Source organism: Carassius auratus, chromosome 5, assembly GCF_003368295.1.
Source record: "Carassius auratus strain Wakin chromosome 5, ASM336829v1, whole genome shotgun sequence".
NCBI lineage: Eukaryota > Metazoa > Chordata > Actinopteri > Cypriniformes > Cyprinidae > Carassius > Carassius auratus.
In genome coordinates this window covers 25,174,585-25,192,292 of record NC_039247.1, presented here as the reverse complement: position 1 = coordinate 25,192,292, position 17,708 = coordinate 25,174,585, and the positions used below count along the sequence as shown (strand labels likewise).

The window sequence follows — 17,708 nt, the reverse complement described above, 5'->3', positions numbered from 1 at the left end:
TGGAACAGACTGGGGTCCTTATATGACAATCACTTTGGAGAGTATGTTGCATTTTGATCATTAGACTATTGCAGTTTTACAATATAGCCTAGTTCCACATCACTGAAGAAAAATATGCACATTATTTATACAAACTCAGGCATTAAGAATTGCAGATAGAAATGCTTGAATCGCCGGTAAAACATAAACGGCGGGATGCATGCAGTTCTGTTTATTAACAGCTAGAGCGCCAGAACCTACATTTATTGTTGTTTTAAAACTGCAATTGAGAATGGGAATGGGAGGATGGGAATATTTATGGAAATAAGGCCAAGTCAAACATGCCTATTGTTCCTCTATGGACATGGTTATATGCCACTCCTTCAGTTGATCTTTAGTTGAAAAAAGTAATTCTGTATAAACAAAGATGTGTTTCAAAGGAGATGGCATTGTGGCAATGTTGGGACCTAAAATATAGTGGGACATACAGTAGGAGAGTAGTTACATAGGGTACAAACAGACAAACAGTACTCAGTCAGTTTTTAGGCCTACATATCATTGAAAAACATGAAACGTACAGGATTTTACAACACATGTACACACCCAGGCACAGTAATTTGATTCAGATATAAAAATGAAAGGTAAATGTTAGATTATCAAATCAAGTCGTTGGATAAAATAGTCTGTCACTTTAAAATCTACAAAGAAATTCCCTCATGATTCTAGATTTTACTAGGCTTTTTAAAGCCAACAGATTTAATTAAAATAATTTAGATAAAGTTTTTTTTTATTATTATTATTTTCGCCCCCCTGTGTTTCGTTTGATTCTCCACACTCCATCTCAGTAGATGGCGGAAATGCACAATACATTTGCTTGACAACCGCCACTAAATTGAAAGAAGAAGAGGAACAGTCCAGTCTGGGTTGTAAACCATAGAAAGTAAACCCGTGATAATTTTCGTTATCATGGAAGCTGTTGTTGGAGAGATTGTTTCCCCAGAGGATCTGGAGGTAATTTGTGGTATTTTTTCATATCGGTTTGAAATGGTTAATTAAAAAAAAAAAAAAAACAACAATAAAAAAAAAAAACAATATAAAACATAATGTGGGAAAACTTCCTGTCTGAATAAAATTGCCAAATGCTCTATGCTCTAACTTATAACCTCAAATTAATTGTCTGTATGTTAGTGCTTACTGCTTATAGCTTTTTATTTGCCCTGATCATCAATTAAAAGAGTTTTTGGCGTGGACACGTTGTTAACTTTGTATTATTTTGATTTTCAGAAATTTGGAAAGAAATACAAGGCAGAGTTATCAAAGAGTTCTGTGTCTAAAGACACGCAGTTCGAGTATGCGTGGTGTCTGATCAGGAGCAAACACCCGGAGGACATCAAGAAGGGAATAGTGCTACTTGATGGTACTTGATGGAATTGAATAAAAAACTCTATATTTTTTTTTATCCCATTTCAAACATTTTTTAATCTCTATTTTCATTAATTATTGTGTTGTCTAAGAGCATTTGGTGTAATGAACCGAAAGTTTTGTCTTGTTAATAAATCTAAATAAGAATTTTTTTTTATCTTCCACCAGAACTTATCCATAAGGGTACCAAGGATGACCAGCGGGATTATCTGTTTTACCTGGCTGTGGCCAATTATAAGATCAAGGTTGTTATCAGAGCTTTTCAGATGCTTTCAGTAGAAAACTCTTAGGAATGATTTTGCTACTTTCATTCTCCTGTTTTACTATAATTTCAGGAATATGAGAGAGCTCAAAAATACATTAAGACATTACTGAGGAATGAACCAGGAAATTCTCAAGCTGAAGAACTGGAGAAATTCATTGGTAACGCCATGAAGAAAGGTGAGCATGAATATTGTTAATATGTATCTTTCTCATTGTTTTGTATAACAGAAGTCAATTTCTTCATTCAAGAGTGTAGTTATATTATGCAGTGTCCATCTTTGTCCTGCCTAATTGATGAGCAGTGCCATGATATATTGTATGCTGTACTGTGAGGTCTACATAATATAGGAATCCATGGTAAAACAAGACTGAATTAATTAAACACTATTTGAATACTTCTGGAAATGAAAATGAGCACAGGGTTAAGACGCACGGTGCTGAGCCAACCTCAGGGCGCTTTGTGTCCATTTATTAAACTGTGTCAGGTGAGGCAGTGACAAAAGTAGGTCATTTAATTAATTAATTGTTAATTTAAACACTTTCAAGTCAAGATATCCATGTACAGTAAAAAACATAGATCGCATTAGGTCATGGTTTTTTAAATTTGTCCTGAAGGCCCCACATTTTGCATGTCTCACATGAATTGGACACATCCAATTCAACCGATAAGTTGAATCAGGTGTGTTAGATAAGGCAGTGGTTCTCAATTCCAGTCCTCGCGACCCCCTGCTCTGCACATTTTATGTATATCTCTTATCACTTCAGCCGTTTGATCTATTTAAACGTAAGTGCCCTGCAAAGTGGACATCACAGTATATTTTGCCATGGTTCCAGTTTGAAGCGAAAGTATATTTTCCATTCAAAGTGCATTGAAGTATAATGCAAGACGTGAATTTAAATTGTAATTATTTACAGATATATATGATGTCACAATTGTCTGTGTGTGAAGATGTTGCGGAGCGCAAATCTGCGGATGAATGTTCTGGAGTTAAGTAAATTTAATCAGATTTCCCCTGCTCAAGTAGCAGGGAAAAATGAATACTCTGTAGATACCACGTCAATCGGAATACAGTTCATGCACGGAGCTCACTTCTAATGAGCTGATTATCTGAATCAGGTACGTTAACAAAGAGAGACATACAAAATGTGCAGAGCTGGGTGTTCGTGAGGACTGAAACCACTGAGATAAGGGACAGAAAATGTGCAGTGATGGGGGGCCACCAGGACAAGGTTACCTCTGGTAAAGCCGATACAGGTCCTGTATATAAATAATCTTCTCATATATTTAGATTAAACAGGGAATTTGCATTTAACATTCTTCTCATTTGTTTTCTAGATGGGCTGGTTGGAATGGCAATTGTTGGTGGCATTGGCTTGGGTTTGGCTGGATTGGCGGGACTCATTGGTTTAGCTGTGGCTAAGAAATCTGCGTAAGAGGATAAGACAAGACAAATCATAATGCCTTGCAAATGAAAAAAGTATTAACCCATCTTTTGAGGTTGGATTCATCATGACACTGACAAAGAACAGATCATCTCACTTATGCCTTAATAACTTTTCCTCCAGATAAAGCCAGTGCTTTTTAAAGTGAGAAAAATTTGACATTGCTCTTAAGAAAAAACAAGAAACGCCCCAAAAATGTTTCTGTCACAAAATGTTTAAAAGTTATTTAATAATATAGATCCTACAAATATAGCATTTAATAGTTTTAACTTATTTATTCTTTGTCTTTGTAATAGTTTTAGCTTATTTGTTCTTAGTTTTCCACTGTACCATCTCTGAGCATGCAAAAATTGATATTTTCACCATTATCAGCAGCTGTAATGGAAAATTACAATTAAATTGTCCATTAACTCTAACTCTCTCTCTCTCTCTCTATAGAAAGAGAGAGAGAGAGATTTTTTACTTCCCCATTAGCATGAGCATTTTGGTCTTGTATTTCACCTCCTTATTATATTACAACTAAGTATATACTAAAGTCAGAACCCAAACAGTTTGTGCTTTTTTACTATTTTAGCTAAAAGCCTGCTATTTAAGTAGGAGTCTTAGTGTAGCCATAGATCCAGAAGACAATAGAGAGTGCAGGGGCTAAGTGATATAAAATGGTATTGTAGAATATGAGATGTTTTGTGTTGACAAAAAGTGTTTTCCTTACTTGAATGTTTTGCACTGAGATTGTCTGTTTGTATTTGTTTCTGTTTTATTTACACCCATTTCAAGTACTTTTTGCTAACTTTGAACACCTGCTGCATATAAAACTAAACCCCATTGTGCTTATATTTTTACATGTAGTCAGGGTATATATGGAAAGAAGATTTTAATTTGGTGCTAAAAGAGGTGCTGGGTGAGTTACACACTGACCTTTAAAATTAAGAGTTTAAGGTTTTACCAGATTATAACCTTCGTAATCTAATTTGCTCTGTGAACAAGTTGTAAAAAGCTGGTGTTATTTTAATAAGAGGAAGAAAGCTGATGGAGTAAACAATTAAATAGTCACCCAGGAAACATTATTTTCAGGAATGGAATTGAGGTGGGTTTTTGGCAAGTGTTGGTTTACAATATGTGGCTCTGCCAAGTCTGGGCTTGAATATGTGGCATCATCAATCGTGGGCAAAAGTAAGAACTGTCATTGTCAGGCAGCTCACACTATGTACAGCTGGGGTGCAACAAACATGATATTATTTAAAATTCCCTCATATTCACATATAAGATTCCCCAATGCCAGTGCTCCAATTTATGTCTTGAAAGGATTTATTCAGCCACCTTTGGGTCTTTTTAAACATATCCACATAGCTGTCCACTCCTTTGTTGAAGTTAAAGATCACATAGTCAGGGAAGCATTTATTGATTTATTGGGTAATATAGGCTTCTGTAGATATCCAGTTATTTATTGTATGTTTGAATACTTACCAAGCCTATAGCCTAGTTAAAAAATAAAATCATTGAGGTGTTGTCTAATTATCAGCCAGATGATAAAGCATCAAAGGTTCCTATTTGTATCTTAATATAATGATGATAAATTCAGCTGGAAGTCCATACAGAGCCAAATGAACCATTTGAACCAATTGAACTTTATGAACCGATTTAACTTGCCTGAAATAACAAAAACATATTGTATTACTCACAAAATATGCAGAATACGCAATACACTGTAAGAGCTTAAAAGCTGTATCAACATTCAGCCCCTCCAATCTAAACAGCACATAGGTAAATAAAGATAAAGCACTGAAATGTATCTTCAGCTTTCCTTTAAAATGTTAATTCTTTTCCATTGCAAATATTAATATATTGTGCATTAATTGATTATACAAATACACTTTCAAAAAGTACATTCTCAAGTGATTGATAACTGCTTATTTTATTTAATTTTTTCTTCTAAACATTTATAAAGATGATTCTGATTACCTCATGACTAATCAAATGATTAAAAAACAAGTGATCTTAAAAACCTAGTGTAGTATTAAAAGACAAAAATTTTTTTGAAAGAATTCTCTCCAGTATCATTTTTATTGTTAATTTATAACTGTAAGCTTTTATCTTTAAACCTTACTATAAACCACTTTTCACTGTATATGGAATTACTGAGTTTACTGTATGGTTCTTTGGAGTAAGTTGATGTTACCTTATAGGTTTTCCTATAGTAGTATACCTGCGGTACCCTATTTATAACTTCTGGCAGCTACCAAGCATTGTAATCAAACAGCTTAGTCATAGACTGTTGCACAGTAAAATCATAAACGGCCCCTAATGTTTATTACAAGGTTAAATTCCATTTACTGGTGTAACATATCATTGATTGAACGCATGCCACATAGAACAGAAGATCCAGAAAAGCAGAAGATCCATAAATATGAAAGACATACTGCAAATTATTGCACTTCTCTTGGGTTTTTTGGCGTGTGGTTCAGCTGTATTATCTTTACATAATCACTACTGGAAAGTGTCTACAGATGATGATAATGTCATCATCACCGCCGACATTTTTGAGAACCTCTGGATGTCCTGTGCGGTCGACTCCACCGGTACTTTCAATTGTTGGAATTTTCAGTCCATGCTCGCTTTACCAGGTAAAATACCTAAAAAAATAATTAAATAAACTGTATTAATAACTTTAGTAATGATAATAGTACCATCACTATACTACTATTGCTAGTATTGCTATTATTCATTGTTTACTGAATTTGTTTATGAACAAAACGTTTTATATTAAGAACAATGGAATCTCAATGAGATTGTGTTTGGTACAGAACATTTGGGAAAGTGATATTGCTTTTATACAGTTCTATTAATGATAAAGTAATTCATATTGAGTAACTTACCTCTTACACAAAAACTGGCCGGTTTTAATATTCTTCACAAATGGAAACAGTTAATAACAATTGTCCTTTTCCCACATATTTGACATATTTCCCTCTCAAAAATGTCTATTTGCTCAGCATATCTCGACTTTGGGTTTTCTATTTCTCGCTCCCAGCTTAGTAGTGGGAAACATGCTCCGAAGGACGCTCTGATGCTATCAAATATAACACAATTCTGCTTTTATCCATGGAAAATTTTTAATTAAATTAATGCTATATTAACTTAGATATGCTATAGATAACTTATTTGTGAGCCAAATCCAGAGACAAGTTAGAATTTTAGCACTTCTGGTTCAAATTTAATGAATACGTTTTTGGCACGCTCAACATACTTTAATGTTTTATTCTGATGTATAAAATACATCATTAATATTCCTTTATTTTAAGCTTTTGCTTTTCTTGAAAATATTGGATGCTAACATGTGGCTAGATGAGAATACAGAAGTAATCATAAACTTTAAATGTCATCACACAAACAAGAAAAATAATATATTCAATGGTCCGCTTTCACAGTACCGCTGTATTTACAATCACACTTGAGCAAAGTGTTTTTAATTTTTTTTAAATACCGAAACAATTGTCAGAAACTTAATGATGGTGGCATTGAAGTCATGCAACACTAGTGTAGTTTGTTTATTGCAGGTGAAAGATTATGTGTATCTTTAGTCAGATATATTTAAACTGTGTCTGTGCCTCAAATGCATTCAACAGGTAATGTCTGTAAATGTGTGAACCAAATGGTCCATAAAGTTAAAATAACCAAGGAACAGCATTCCTCAGGAACTTCTTGTAGATTGCAGTATCTCTACATGTGAAGTTCAGAAGATTTATCAAAAACAATATTGAAAATGAGTAGTTTCCACATTTGTCCACCTACATAGAGAGAACAAGGAAATGGTAGGAATAAAAGAACATCATGTTGTATTGTATTGTTGTGTATAAAAACTTTTAAGCTAAAATATAAAAATACTAATAAAACTTAAGTGTAATGCTAACACTTTACTTTCATTAAGAAATCAAAACATAAAATGCGTAACAGATCATTAATACATATATATTCAAATAGCTAAAACATAATGTGCTTGTGTCACGCTGTCTGGTCTCTGTTTCCCTGAGTCTCCACTAGTGGTCTCACTTCCCCATAGGCAACTCACCGTAGGCACCACAATTCCCACAAAGCCTTGTCCCTTCATCACAGTAATTTCACTCCTGTTAATTGCACTCAGGTGTCTTCACTTGTTAGTCATTATCCTCCCTATATTAACCAGTCCTTTTCTGTTTGTCTGCATGGAGTCCTTTCTTTCTGTCACCCAGTTTCCTCGCCTTCTGAGTTCCTCTTCTTCCGAGTTCCTGTTCCCGTTTCTGTTCCTTCCCTGTTTGTTGTTTGTTGGATGGAATTATGGTTTTGACCCCTGCTTGTTGATTTCTCTTTGGATTACCCATTAAAACCCATACTGCGATTGGATCTCTCGTCTCCTGCGTTTCACTGGGTCTCCGATAGTAACAGAAGGACTCCATCAATGTCGAGATCCAGCGGTGTGGGACTTCATTCCCGTTCCACAGCCAGTATTTTAAAATTAACCACCCTCCCCCAAGAGGGCAATGAGGTGGGTGCCATGGCACAAATGTTCTGGTCCCTAGCTGAGGGGATGGAATATAATGATGCGGCCCTAAAGGACACTTTCAACACCGGGCTGGATGACCCGGTTCCTCGAATTGAAATGGAGCAGTTGGAAGCCTATAATTTCTGGGAGTTTGTATTTTATTTACAACATTGGTCTCAGTGGAATACCCCAGCCACACCTAGACCGGGGTCTACAGACAGGAGGACCGCCAGCCCAGCGCCACTGCCCAAGATGGCCGCCGACCCAGCGTCACTGCCCAAGATGGCCGTCGGCCCAGCGCCACTGCCCAAGATGGCTGCCGGTCCAGAGTCATTGGCACAAGATGGCTGCTTGTCCAGCACCTATGCACAGGATGAGGGCCACAGTTGACCTTCCGGAGTCGAGTCCACATACCTCCAGAGTTCCCGTTGACCCTCCAGAGTCGAGTCAGGTTCCCGTTGACCCTCCGGAGTCGAGTCAGGTTCCCGTTCTGTCTCGACCGCACGGATGGGGTGGTCTTCTGTGCCGCCCGGGTGGGCTTCTGTCTCGACCGCACAGATGGGGTGGTCTTCTGCGCTGCCCTGGTGGGCTTCTGTCTCGACCACACGGATGGGGTGGTCTTCTGCGCCGCCCTGGTGGGCTTCTGTCTCGACCGCACGGATGTGGTGGTCTTCTGCGCCGTCCTGGTGGGCTTCTGTCTCAACCGCAGTGCTCCAATTCCACCTTGCTCCTCTCTGGATTCCTGTCCTGTCGGTTCGGCCCTGGGGACTGAACGTTACGTCCTTCCTGGACTTGTGTTTTGTTGTTGTTTTGTTTCAGTTTTTTTTGTTTTTGCTCCACTCCTCTGTGTTTCCATCTATGGACCTGGCCCTCCGTCCCTCCCCCTGAACCTCCGCCGGTCCAGCTCCCTCCTGGGCTCCTTGTTTTTGTTTTTCTTTCTGTTTCCATCTATGGACCTCCTCCGCCAGTCCACCTCCCTCCTGGGCTCCTTGTCTTTGTTTTTCTTTCTGTTTCCCTCTATACACCTGGCCCTCCGTCCCTCCCCCTGATCCTTCGCCGTTCCACCTCCCTCCTGGGCTCCTTGTTTTTGTTTTCGCAATTCTTGTCTCTGTTTCCTCATTTTACCTGGCCCTCCGTCCCTCCCCCTGGCCCTCTGCCTCTCCTCCTGCCTCCTTGTCTCTGTGATCCTTGGTCTCCTCTTGTGTTCGGGTCGAGCATATGGTAGCTGCTCCGTGGAGGAGGGGGTAATGTCACGCTGTCTGGTCTCTGTTTCCCTGAGTCTCCACTAGTGGTCTCACTTCCCCATAGGCACCTCACCGTAGCCACTACAATTCCCACAAAGCCTTGTCCCTTCATTACAGTAGTTGCACTCCTGTTAATTGCACTCAGGTGTCTTCATTTGTTAGTCATTATCCTCCCTATATTAACCAGTCCCACCCCCCTTGTTAATTTCTCTTTGGATTCCCCATTAGAACCCATAATGCGATTGGATCTCTTGTCTCCTGCGTTTCACTGGGTCTCCGATCGTAACAGCTTGTTAATGTTAACTAATAAATGCCTAATGATTAACAGATAATTATTTAATGTAAATTAAAATTTTTACAAATGTCATTAAACTTTTAATTCATAAAATCATGCACATCTTGAAAATCTACAAATTATTCAACAGTTGTTATTTTATACATTATTTTAACAATTTTGCTGCGTGTGTGTGATATGGGTGAGATTTGGGTGTTTGATGTTTGGAGGTATGGGTATAGGTATAGGTATGGGTTGGTTAAGGGTTCACAGTGTACAGGGGTCAATTTAATTACTATATGGCAACACGATTCAATCTGTTTATATAATTGTTTTTATATATAAATTATAATTGAAGTATTTTCTTGAAAAAATATTTATTTTCTTTTGATGATGTATAATTCAAGGAAAAAGATGTTTAATAATAATACACAATAGTATACAAACCAGATTCCAAAAAAGTTGGGACACTGTACAAATTGTGAATAAAATACAAAATATATTCAGAACATAGATGAAATACAGTATCAAATGTTTAACTGAGAAAATAATTCTTTTTAAGGGGAAAATAAGTTTATTTTAAATTTCATGGCATCAACACATCTCAAAAAAGTTGGGACAAGGCCATGTTCACCACTGTGTGGCATCCCCTCTTCTTTTTATTACAGTTATAAGTTGCTCAAGTTTAGGAATAGGAATGTTGTCCCATTCTTTTCTAATACAGGCTTCTAGTTGCTCTTCTTTGTCACATCTTCCTCTTTATGATGCGCCAAATGTTTTCTATGGGTGAAAGATCTGGACTGTTGGCTGGCCATTTCATTACCTGGATCCTTTTTCTACGCAGCTATGATGTTGTAATTGATACAGTATATGTGGTCTGGCATTGTCATGTTAGAAAATGCAAGGTCTTCCCCGAAAGAGACGATTTCTGGATGGACGCATACTTGGATATACCTTTCAGCATTGATGGTGCCTTTCCAGATGTGTAAGCTGCCCATGCCACATGCACTCATGCAACCCCATCAGAGATGCAGGTTTCTGAAATGAGCGCTGATAACAATTTGGGCTGTCCTTGTCCTCTTCTGTCCGAATGACATGGCGCCCCAGTTTTCCAAAAATAACTTCAAATTTTGATTTGTCTGACCACAGAACAGTTTTCCACTTTGCCACAGTCCATTTTAAATTAGTCTTGGCCCAGATAAAACGACAATGTTTTCTGTAAGTATTTCTGAGCACGCTGTGATTTCCTTTACAGTAGCATTCCTGTATGTGATTCAGTGCCATTCCAGACAGAAATATAGTGTTGGCCCAGATCCGGCCCACATGAAATCCATGCGGGCGAGATGTGGGCCGGATTTGGGCCACAACTGCTTGCTGTCTGGGATCTAAGGGCCCGAAGATCACGGGCATCCAGTATGGTTTTCCGGCCATGACCCTCATGCACAGAGATTGTTCCAGATTCTCTGAATCTTTGGATGATATTATGGACTGTAAGTGATGATAACTTTTTCTCTTTAACTCTTTGCAATTTTTCTCTGAGAAACTCCTTTCTGATATTGCTCCACTATTTTTCACCGCAGCATTGGGGGAATTGGTGATCCTCTGCCCATCTTGACTTCTGAGAGACACTGCCACTCTGAGAGGCTCTTTTTATAACAAATCATGTCCCCAATTGACCAAATAAGTTTCAAATTGGTCCTCCAGCTGTTCCTTATGTGTACATTTAACTTTTCCTGCCACTTATTGCTACCTGTCCCAACTTTTTTGGAATGTGTAGCTCTCATGAAATCTAAAATGAGCCAATATTTGGCATGGCATTTCAAAATGTCTCACTTTCAACATTTGATATGTTATCTTGTATATTCTATTGTGAATAAAATAAGTTTATGAGATTTGTAAATTATTCCATTCCTTTTTTACTCACAATCTGTACAGTGTGCCAACTTTTTTGGAATCGGGTTTGTTCTCCTTGAACTGTCACTTTATCGTGGTGGAGAGGTTTGAGTACCCGAATGATCCTGGGAACTATGTTGTCTGGGGCAATATGCTCCTGGTAGGGTCTCCCAAGGCAAACAGGTCCTTGGTGACGGGCCAGACTAAGAACAGTTCACAAAACCCCTTATGGCAAAATTAAAATCAAGGACCGTGACGTCGCCCGGCATGGCGCAGCCGGGGCCCCACCCTGGAGCCAGGCCCGAAGTTGGGGCTCGTATGCGAGTGCCTGGTGGCCGGGCCTTCCCCCATGGGGTCCGGCTGGGCTCAGCCCAAAGGAGTGACGTGGGGCCGCCTTCCTGTGGGCTCACCACCTGCAGGAGGGAGCGTAAGGGGCCGGTGCATAGTGGATCGGGCGACAGTTGTAGGCGAGACCCCCGACGACCCGATCTCTGGACACGGAATCTGGCTTTAGGGACGTGGAATGTCACCTCGTTGGCGGGGAAGGAGCCTGAGCTTGTGCGGGTAGTCGAGAGGTACCGACTAGAGATAGTCGGGCTCACCTCAATGCACAGCTTGGGCTCTGGAACCACACTTCTTGAGAGAGGCTGGACTCTACCACTCTGGAATTGCCCATGGTGAGAGGCGGAGGGTTGGAGTGGGTTTGCTAATAGCCCCCCAGCTCAGCCGCCATGTGTTGGTGTCCATCAGTGCATATGTCTTGGACACTCGGGTGAAGAGAGGGGCGGAGCTGTCAACTGATCACCACCTGGTGGTGAGTTGGATCCGATGGCGGGGGAGGAAGCTGGACAGACTCGGCAGACCCAAACGTACTGTGAGGGTCTGTTGGGAACGTTTGGCCGAGCCCCCTGTCAGAGAGATCTTCAACTCCCACCTCCGGCAGAGCTTCGACCGGATCCCGAGGGAGTCTGGAGATATTGAGTCCGAGTGGACCATGTTCTCCACCTCCATTGTCGCTGCGGCTGCTCGGAGCTGTGGCCGTAAGGTCTCCGGTGCCTGTCGAGGCGGCAATCCCCGAACCCGGTGGTGGACACCGGAAGTAAGGGATGCTGTCAAGCTGAAGAAGGAGTCCTATCGGGCCTGGATGGCTTGTGGGACTCCGGAGGCAGCTGACAGGTACCGGCAGGCCAAGCGGACTGCAGCCCGGGTAGCCGTGGAGGCAAAAACTCGGGCCTGGGAGGAGTTCGGTGAGGCCATGGAGAAAGACTATCGATTGGCCTCAAAGAGATTCTGGCAAACTGTTCAACGCCTCAGGAGGGGGAAGCAGTGCCCTACCAACACTGTTTACAGTAGAGATGGGCACCTGTTGACCTCAACTGGGGATATTGTCGGGCGGTGGAAGGAATTCTTCGAGGATCTCCTCAATCCCACTGACTTGTGTTCCGTTGAGGAAGCAGTGGCTGGGACTCGGAGGAACACTCGTCCATCACCGGGGCTGAAGTCATCGAGGTAGTTAAAAAGCTCCTCGGTGGCAAGGCACCAGGGGTGGATGAGATCCGCCCCGAGTACCTCAAGTCTCTGGATGTTGTGGGGCTGTCTTGGCTGACACGCCTCTGCAACATCGCATGGCGGTTGGGGACAGTACCTCTGGACTGGCAGACCGGGGTGGTGGTCCCTCTTTTCAAGAAGGGGGACCGGAGAGTGTGTTCCAACTATAGGGGGATCACACTTCTCAGCCTCCCTGGGAAAGTCTATGCCAGGGTACTGGAGAGGAGAATTCGGCCGATAGTGGAACCTCGGATTCAGGAGGAACAGTGGTTTTCGTCCAGGTCGTGGAACACTGGACCAGCTCTATACCCTTTCCAGGGTGCTGGAGGGTTCATGGGAGTTTGCCCAACCAGTCCACATGTGTTTTGTGGACTTGGAGAAGGCATTCGACTGTGTTCCTCGCGACATCCTGTGGAGGGTGCTCTGGGAGTATGGGGTCGGCGGCTCCCTACTTAGGGCTGTTCGGTCCCTGTACGACCGGAGCAAGAGCTTGGTTCGCATTGCCGGCAGTAAGTCAGACCTGTTCCCGGTGCATGTTGGACTCCGGCAGGGCTGCCCTTTGTCACCGGTTCTGTTCATAGTTTGGGGACCATACGATTTCGTCGCTGCTTTTTGCGGATGATGTTGTCATGTTGGCATCCTCAGACCAGGACCTTCAGCGTGCACTGGGACGGTTTGCAGCCGAGTGTGAATCGGCTGGGATGAGAATCAGCACCTCCAAGTCCGAGGCCATGGTTCTCAGTCGGAAAAGGGTGGATTGCCCACATCAGGTTGGTGGAGAGTTCCTGTCTCAAGTGGAGGAGTTCAGGTATCTTGGAGTCTTGTTCACGAGTGAGGGAAGGATGGAACGTGAGATTGACAGACGGATCGGTGCAGCTTCTGCAGTAATGCGGTCGCTGTACCAGTCTGTCGTGGTGAAGAAGGAGCTGAGCTGTAAGGCAAAGCTCTCGATTTACCGGTCAATCTACATTCCTACTCTCACCTATGGTCATGAGCTGTGGGTCATGACCGAAAGGACAAGATCCCGGATACAGGCGGCCGAAATGAGCTTTCTACGTCGGGTTGCTGGGCGCTCCCTTAGAGATAGGGTGAGAAGCTCGGTCACTCGGGAGGAGCTCAGAGTAGAGCTGTTGCTGCTCCACATCGAGAGGAGCCAGCTGAGGTGGCTCGGGCATCTATTTCGGATGCCTCCTGGACGCCTTTCCAGGGAGGTGTTCCAGGCACGTCTCACCAGGAGGAGGCCCAGGGGAAGACCTAGGACACGCTGGAGGGACTATGTCTCCCGGCTGGCCTGGGAACGCCTCGGGGTCCCCCCGGAAGAGCTGGAAGAAGTGGCTAGGGAGAGGGAAGTCTGGGCGTCTCTGCTTAGACTGTTGCCCCCGCGACCCGGCCCCGGATAAGCGGAAGATGATGGATGGATGGATTGATGGATGGGTTTGTACTAATATAAGTGTTGAGGCAATAAAAACATTTTGCACCCAAATTACAATGTGTATTACTGTATGTCTTTAGCAAGCTTAAAGCTAAACTTCACTGTCCACCCGTTATTAGAGCAGTTAAAAGTTCAATGCCCATAAAGATACTAAACGATTAGTAAGTGTTTTTAAACATTCATTAACAAGTGATGAATAATCTTAATTTTAGATTGGGTATTGTAAAAACATGAACAATTTATTTAAAAAATATTTATAAAGATCTGCAAATAGGGTGAATTCTGGTCATTTGGGACACATTTTGCCAAATGACATGACTGCTCATTAAGGTAGCAATGATTAGTAAACATTTATAAACATTTACGTTTACACTTTAGATTTGGTACTGCAAAAACATAAACAACTGATTAATAAATTATTTGTGGAAATGTAAAAATAGTAGAAGTCTATTTTGAAGACAACCTACAATTTACTATATTTCAAGGTCAGTGCTTAGTCATATTTGAAGTTATCCTAACAGGAGTAAAATGTCACATTTTATAAGCACATTTCACAAATTAATTATATTCTGAAGCACATATAAAAAAACTGAAATTATATATTTAAGAAAGAACTCTGATCAAAATTAAAGAAAATTTACAGAAAGTTTACCGCCAAGCTATTGGTGTAAATCTGGCAGCATTTTTCTAATTTTCTCGGAGATTGTAAAATGTTGGGCCAATCTAAGGTGACTGAAACCCTTAGACAGCAGGTTGTCCAGATGAAGGCCAAAGATATCACCCTTGCGGCCACGGTAAGAGAAGTTGGTCATTCCAAATCTGTGATTTCTAGAAAATGCCAGCTTTAGAATGATATTAATTCATTCAGGTCCACCAAAAAGGTTGGTCGCCCATGTAAGACAAATTAACAAAAAGACAGGATAATGCAGAGACTCTCAGTTGGGAATTTGTTTAATAATTCTGGAACTTATTAATTTCTTGGAATTTCACTGTAGCTGGGATCTTAAGTTCATTGATGATGAGAGAGATTGATGATGAGATTTGGGTCAGATGGTATGGATTCAAAGTTCACTTTAGTGACGAAAGCAAGTTTAATTAATTTGGGTCAGATGGGAAACATTATGTTCTGTGTCAAACTGGTAAAAGGCTGAACCCCGAGTTTTATATTAACTAGTGATATCCTGCAGCCACAGATATGCTAAAGTCATGCAGAGCAAGGGCCTCTACACTTCCTACTAATTTTTGAAAGCTGTAACCCTCCAAAATTTTAGTTGTAATCATCTTTCTTGCTACAGTGGTTACTTTTCTTTAATTCTGATCACATAGTTTTCCACAAAATATTTTTTTGTTGTTATTGTTTTTAACATTTAAATTTACATCAAATAACGATCAGTTAATTATTTGATAATGTTTAATAAGTTTATTATTAAGCATTAACAAGCATATTATCCATATTTTTAGACAAAAAGGTAACACTTTTTTTCATTTCCTCAGTCTATTTATTATCAGGGGATGCTGTACACTAAAGCAGAAATATGGTTTGGTTTGCCATATGAACAAGAGGGGACAGAAATTAGGAACCTCTACAAAACCACCAATCCAATCAGCTGTCAGACTTTTTGTAACCATTCCTTCTCTTTTTTCTCAGGTTATATCCAAGCGTGCCGTGCATTAATGATCACATCCATTGTGTTGGGCACAGTCGGACTGGTGGCAACTCTAGTGGGTATGCAGTGCTCCAAAATAGGAGGGGAAAATTACGTAATGAAGGATCGGATCGCTGGAGCTGGAGGTGTCTTCTTCATACTCCAAGGTAAGAACATAACCAAATGACATCAATTATTATCTTAGCACCTGTAATATAGGGGAGGTTGGGGTTAGTCGTGATACTTTTTTTTCTCAGGTCAAGGTACATTACACTGCACAGAGCACACAGAACCACGGATGAGAATATGGTAACAAAAGAACAGCAAACCACATTTGTGGTAAAAATAAAGTTTTGTTAAGGAATTGTGTAACATTTCTCTATGTGACATCATGTGACAACTTTCCCAACCTAACATTTATGAGAAGTTAAAAGCTACCATCTGTCAAGTCACCTTTATTTATGTAATGCTTTAAGCAAAACAGATTGTGTCAAAGCAAATGAACAGCATTAATTAGAAGAATAATGTCTCAATAATGCAAAATGACAGTTAAAGGCAGTTCATCATTGAATTAATTGATGTCATAATCCAGTTCAGATTTAATCTTTGCAATCAAGTCAGTGATATCGCTGTAAATGAACTGTCCCCAACGAAGCGAACCAGAGGCGACAGTGGCAAAGAACCAAAACTCCATCGGTGACAGAATAGAGAAAAAACCTTGGGAGAAACCAGGCTCAGTCAGGGGGCCAGTTCTCCTCTGACCAGATGGAACCAGCAGTTACATTAATGGCTGCAACAAAGTCACATTGTGCAGAGGTCTCAACTGGTTCCTGTGGTCTTGTCCTGGTGGTCTTCTGAGAAAAGGTATTTACCTGCTGTAGATCTGTATCTGGGGCTCTCATTTAGTTGTCCTGGTCTCTGCTGAATCTGGTGGCTATGGTGACCTCAAAATAAGAGAGAAACAAACTAATGTTAGAATAGATGCCATTCTTCTAATGATGTACAGAAGCAAGTTCATTGGTGCTATGGGAAGTGTTCCCAGTTCCGGTTTACCTAATTAATGCAGCTTAAAAATCTTTTAACGAATTTAGATATTATAAGTATATTAGTGTGTTACTGTATGTGTAAGTCAGGTTAAAGAGATGGGTCTTTAAACTTTAAACTGCAAGAGTGTGTCTGCCTCCCAAACAGTGTTAGGTAGGTTATTCCAGACTTTAGGCCCTAAATAGGAAAGGAATCGGCCGCCTGCAGTTGATTTTGATATCCTAGGTATTATCAAATTGCCAGAGTTTTAAGAACGCAGTGGGCATGGAGGACTATAATTCTATAAAAGAGCTCGCTCAAATACAGAGTTGCTAAACCATTCAGGGCTTTTTTAAGTAATAGACCAGATTTTCAAATCTATAAAATGTTTAATAGCTAACCAGTGCAGTGTTGACAGAACTGGGCTAATATGGTCATACTGCCTGGTTCTAGTAAGAATTCAAAATGGTTGTTCTGCATGCTTAATAAACAAACTCCAGCTGGTTCAAAATGCAGCAGCTGGAGTTTGTTTATTAAGCATGCAGAACAATCACCCAATAAAGCATTACAATAATCTAACCTTGAGGTCATAAACACATGGATTAATATTTCTGCATTGGGAAACATTGAGAGCATAGGTCGTAATTTGAATATATTTTTGAGATGAATTTTTTTTTACAAAATGCTAGAAACATGTTTTTTTTAAGGAAAGATTGCTATCAAATAGCACATCTAGGTTCCTAACTGATGACGAAGAATTGACAGAGCAGCCATTAAGCCTTAGACAGTGTTCTAGGTTATTATTACATGCAGTTTTTAGATCATATAATTAACACCTCTGCAGTAAAAAATTACTCGTCACCCAGTGTTTCATATAGACTATGCATTCTGCTAGTGTTTCAAATTGGTATGTTTGGCCGGGCCACAAAGAAATATAGAACTGAGTATCGTCAGCATAACAGTGAAAGCTTACATCATGTTTCCTGATGATTTATACCAAGGGTAACATGTAAAGCGTGAA

General features: G+C 40.6%; 2 protein-coding genes across 2 annotated transcripts in view; both read left to right on the top strand.

Annotated features, from left to right (window-relative positions):
• The first annotated feature begins 851 nt into the window (after positions 1 to 851).
• Positions 852 to 4,384, top strand: LOC113083348 (mitochondrial fission 1 protein). The gene is made up of 5 exons (XM_026254490.1): positions 852 to 990; positions 1,264 to 1,396; positions 1,570 to 1,646; positions 1,737 to 1,842; positions 3,002 to 4,384. Exons 1-5 carry the CDS (start codon positions 946 to 948, stop codon positions 3,097 to 3,099), a joined length of 459 nt encoding a protein of 152 aa, XP_026110275.1. The 5' UTR covers positions 852 to 945; the 3' UTR covers positions 3,100 to 4,384.
• Positions 4,385 to 5,047: 663 nt separating this feature from the next.
• Positions 5,048 to 17,708, top strand: part of cldn15b (claudin 15b) — a 28,678-nt gene continuing 16,017 nt past the window's right edge. Inside the window, exons 1-2 of the mRNA XM_026254488.1 lie at positions 5,048 to 5,732; positions 15,667 to 15,831. Coding sequence (XP_026110273.1) covers positions 5,516 to 5,732; positions 15,667 to 15,831 — 382 coding nt within the window. The 5' untranslated portion in view covers positions 5,048 to 5,515. The remainder of the gene's footprint in view (positions 5,733 to 15,666; positions 15,832 to 17,708) is intronic.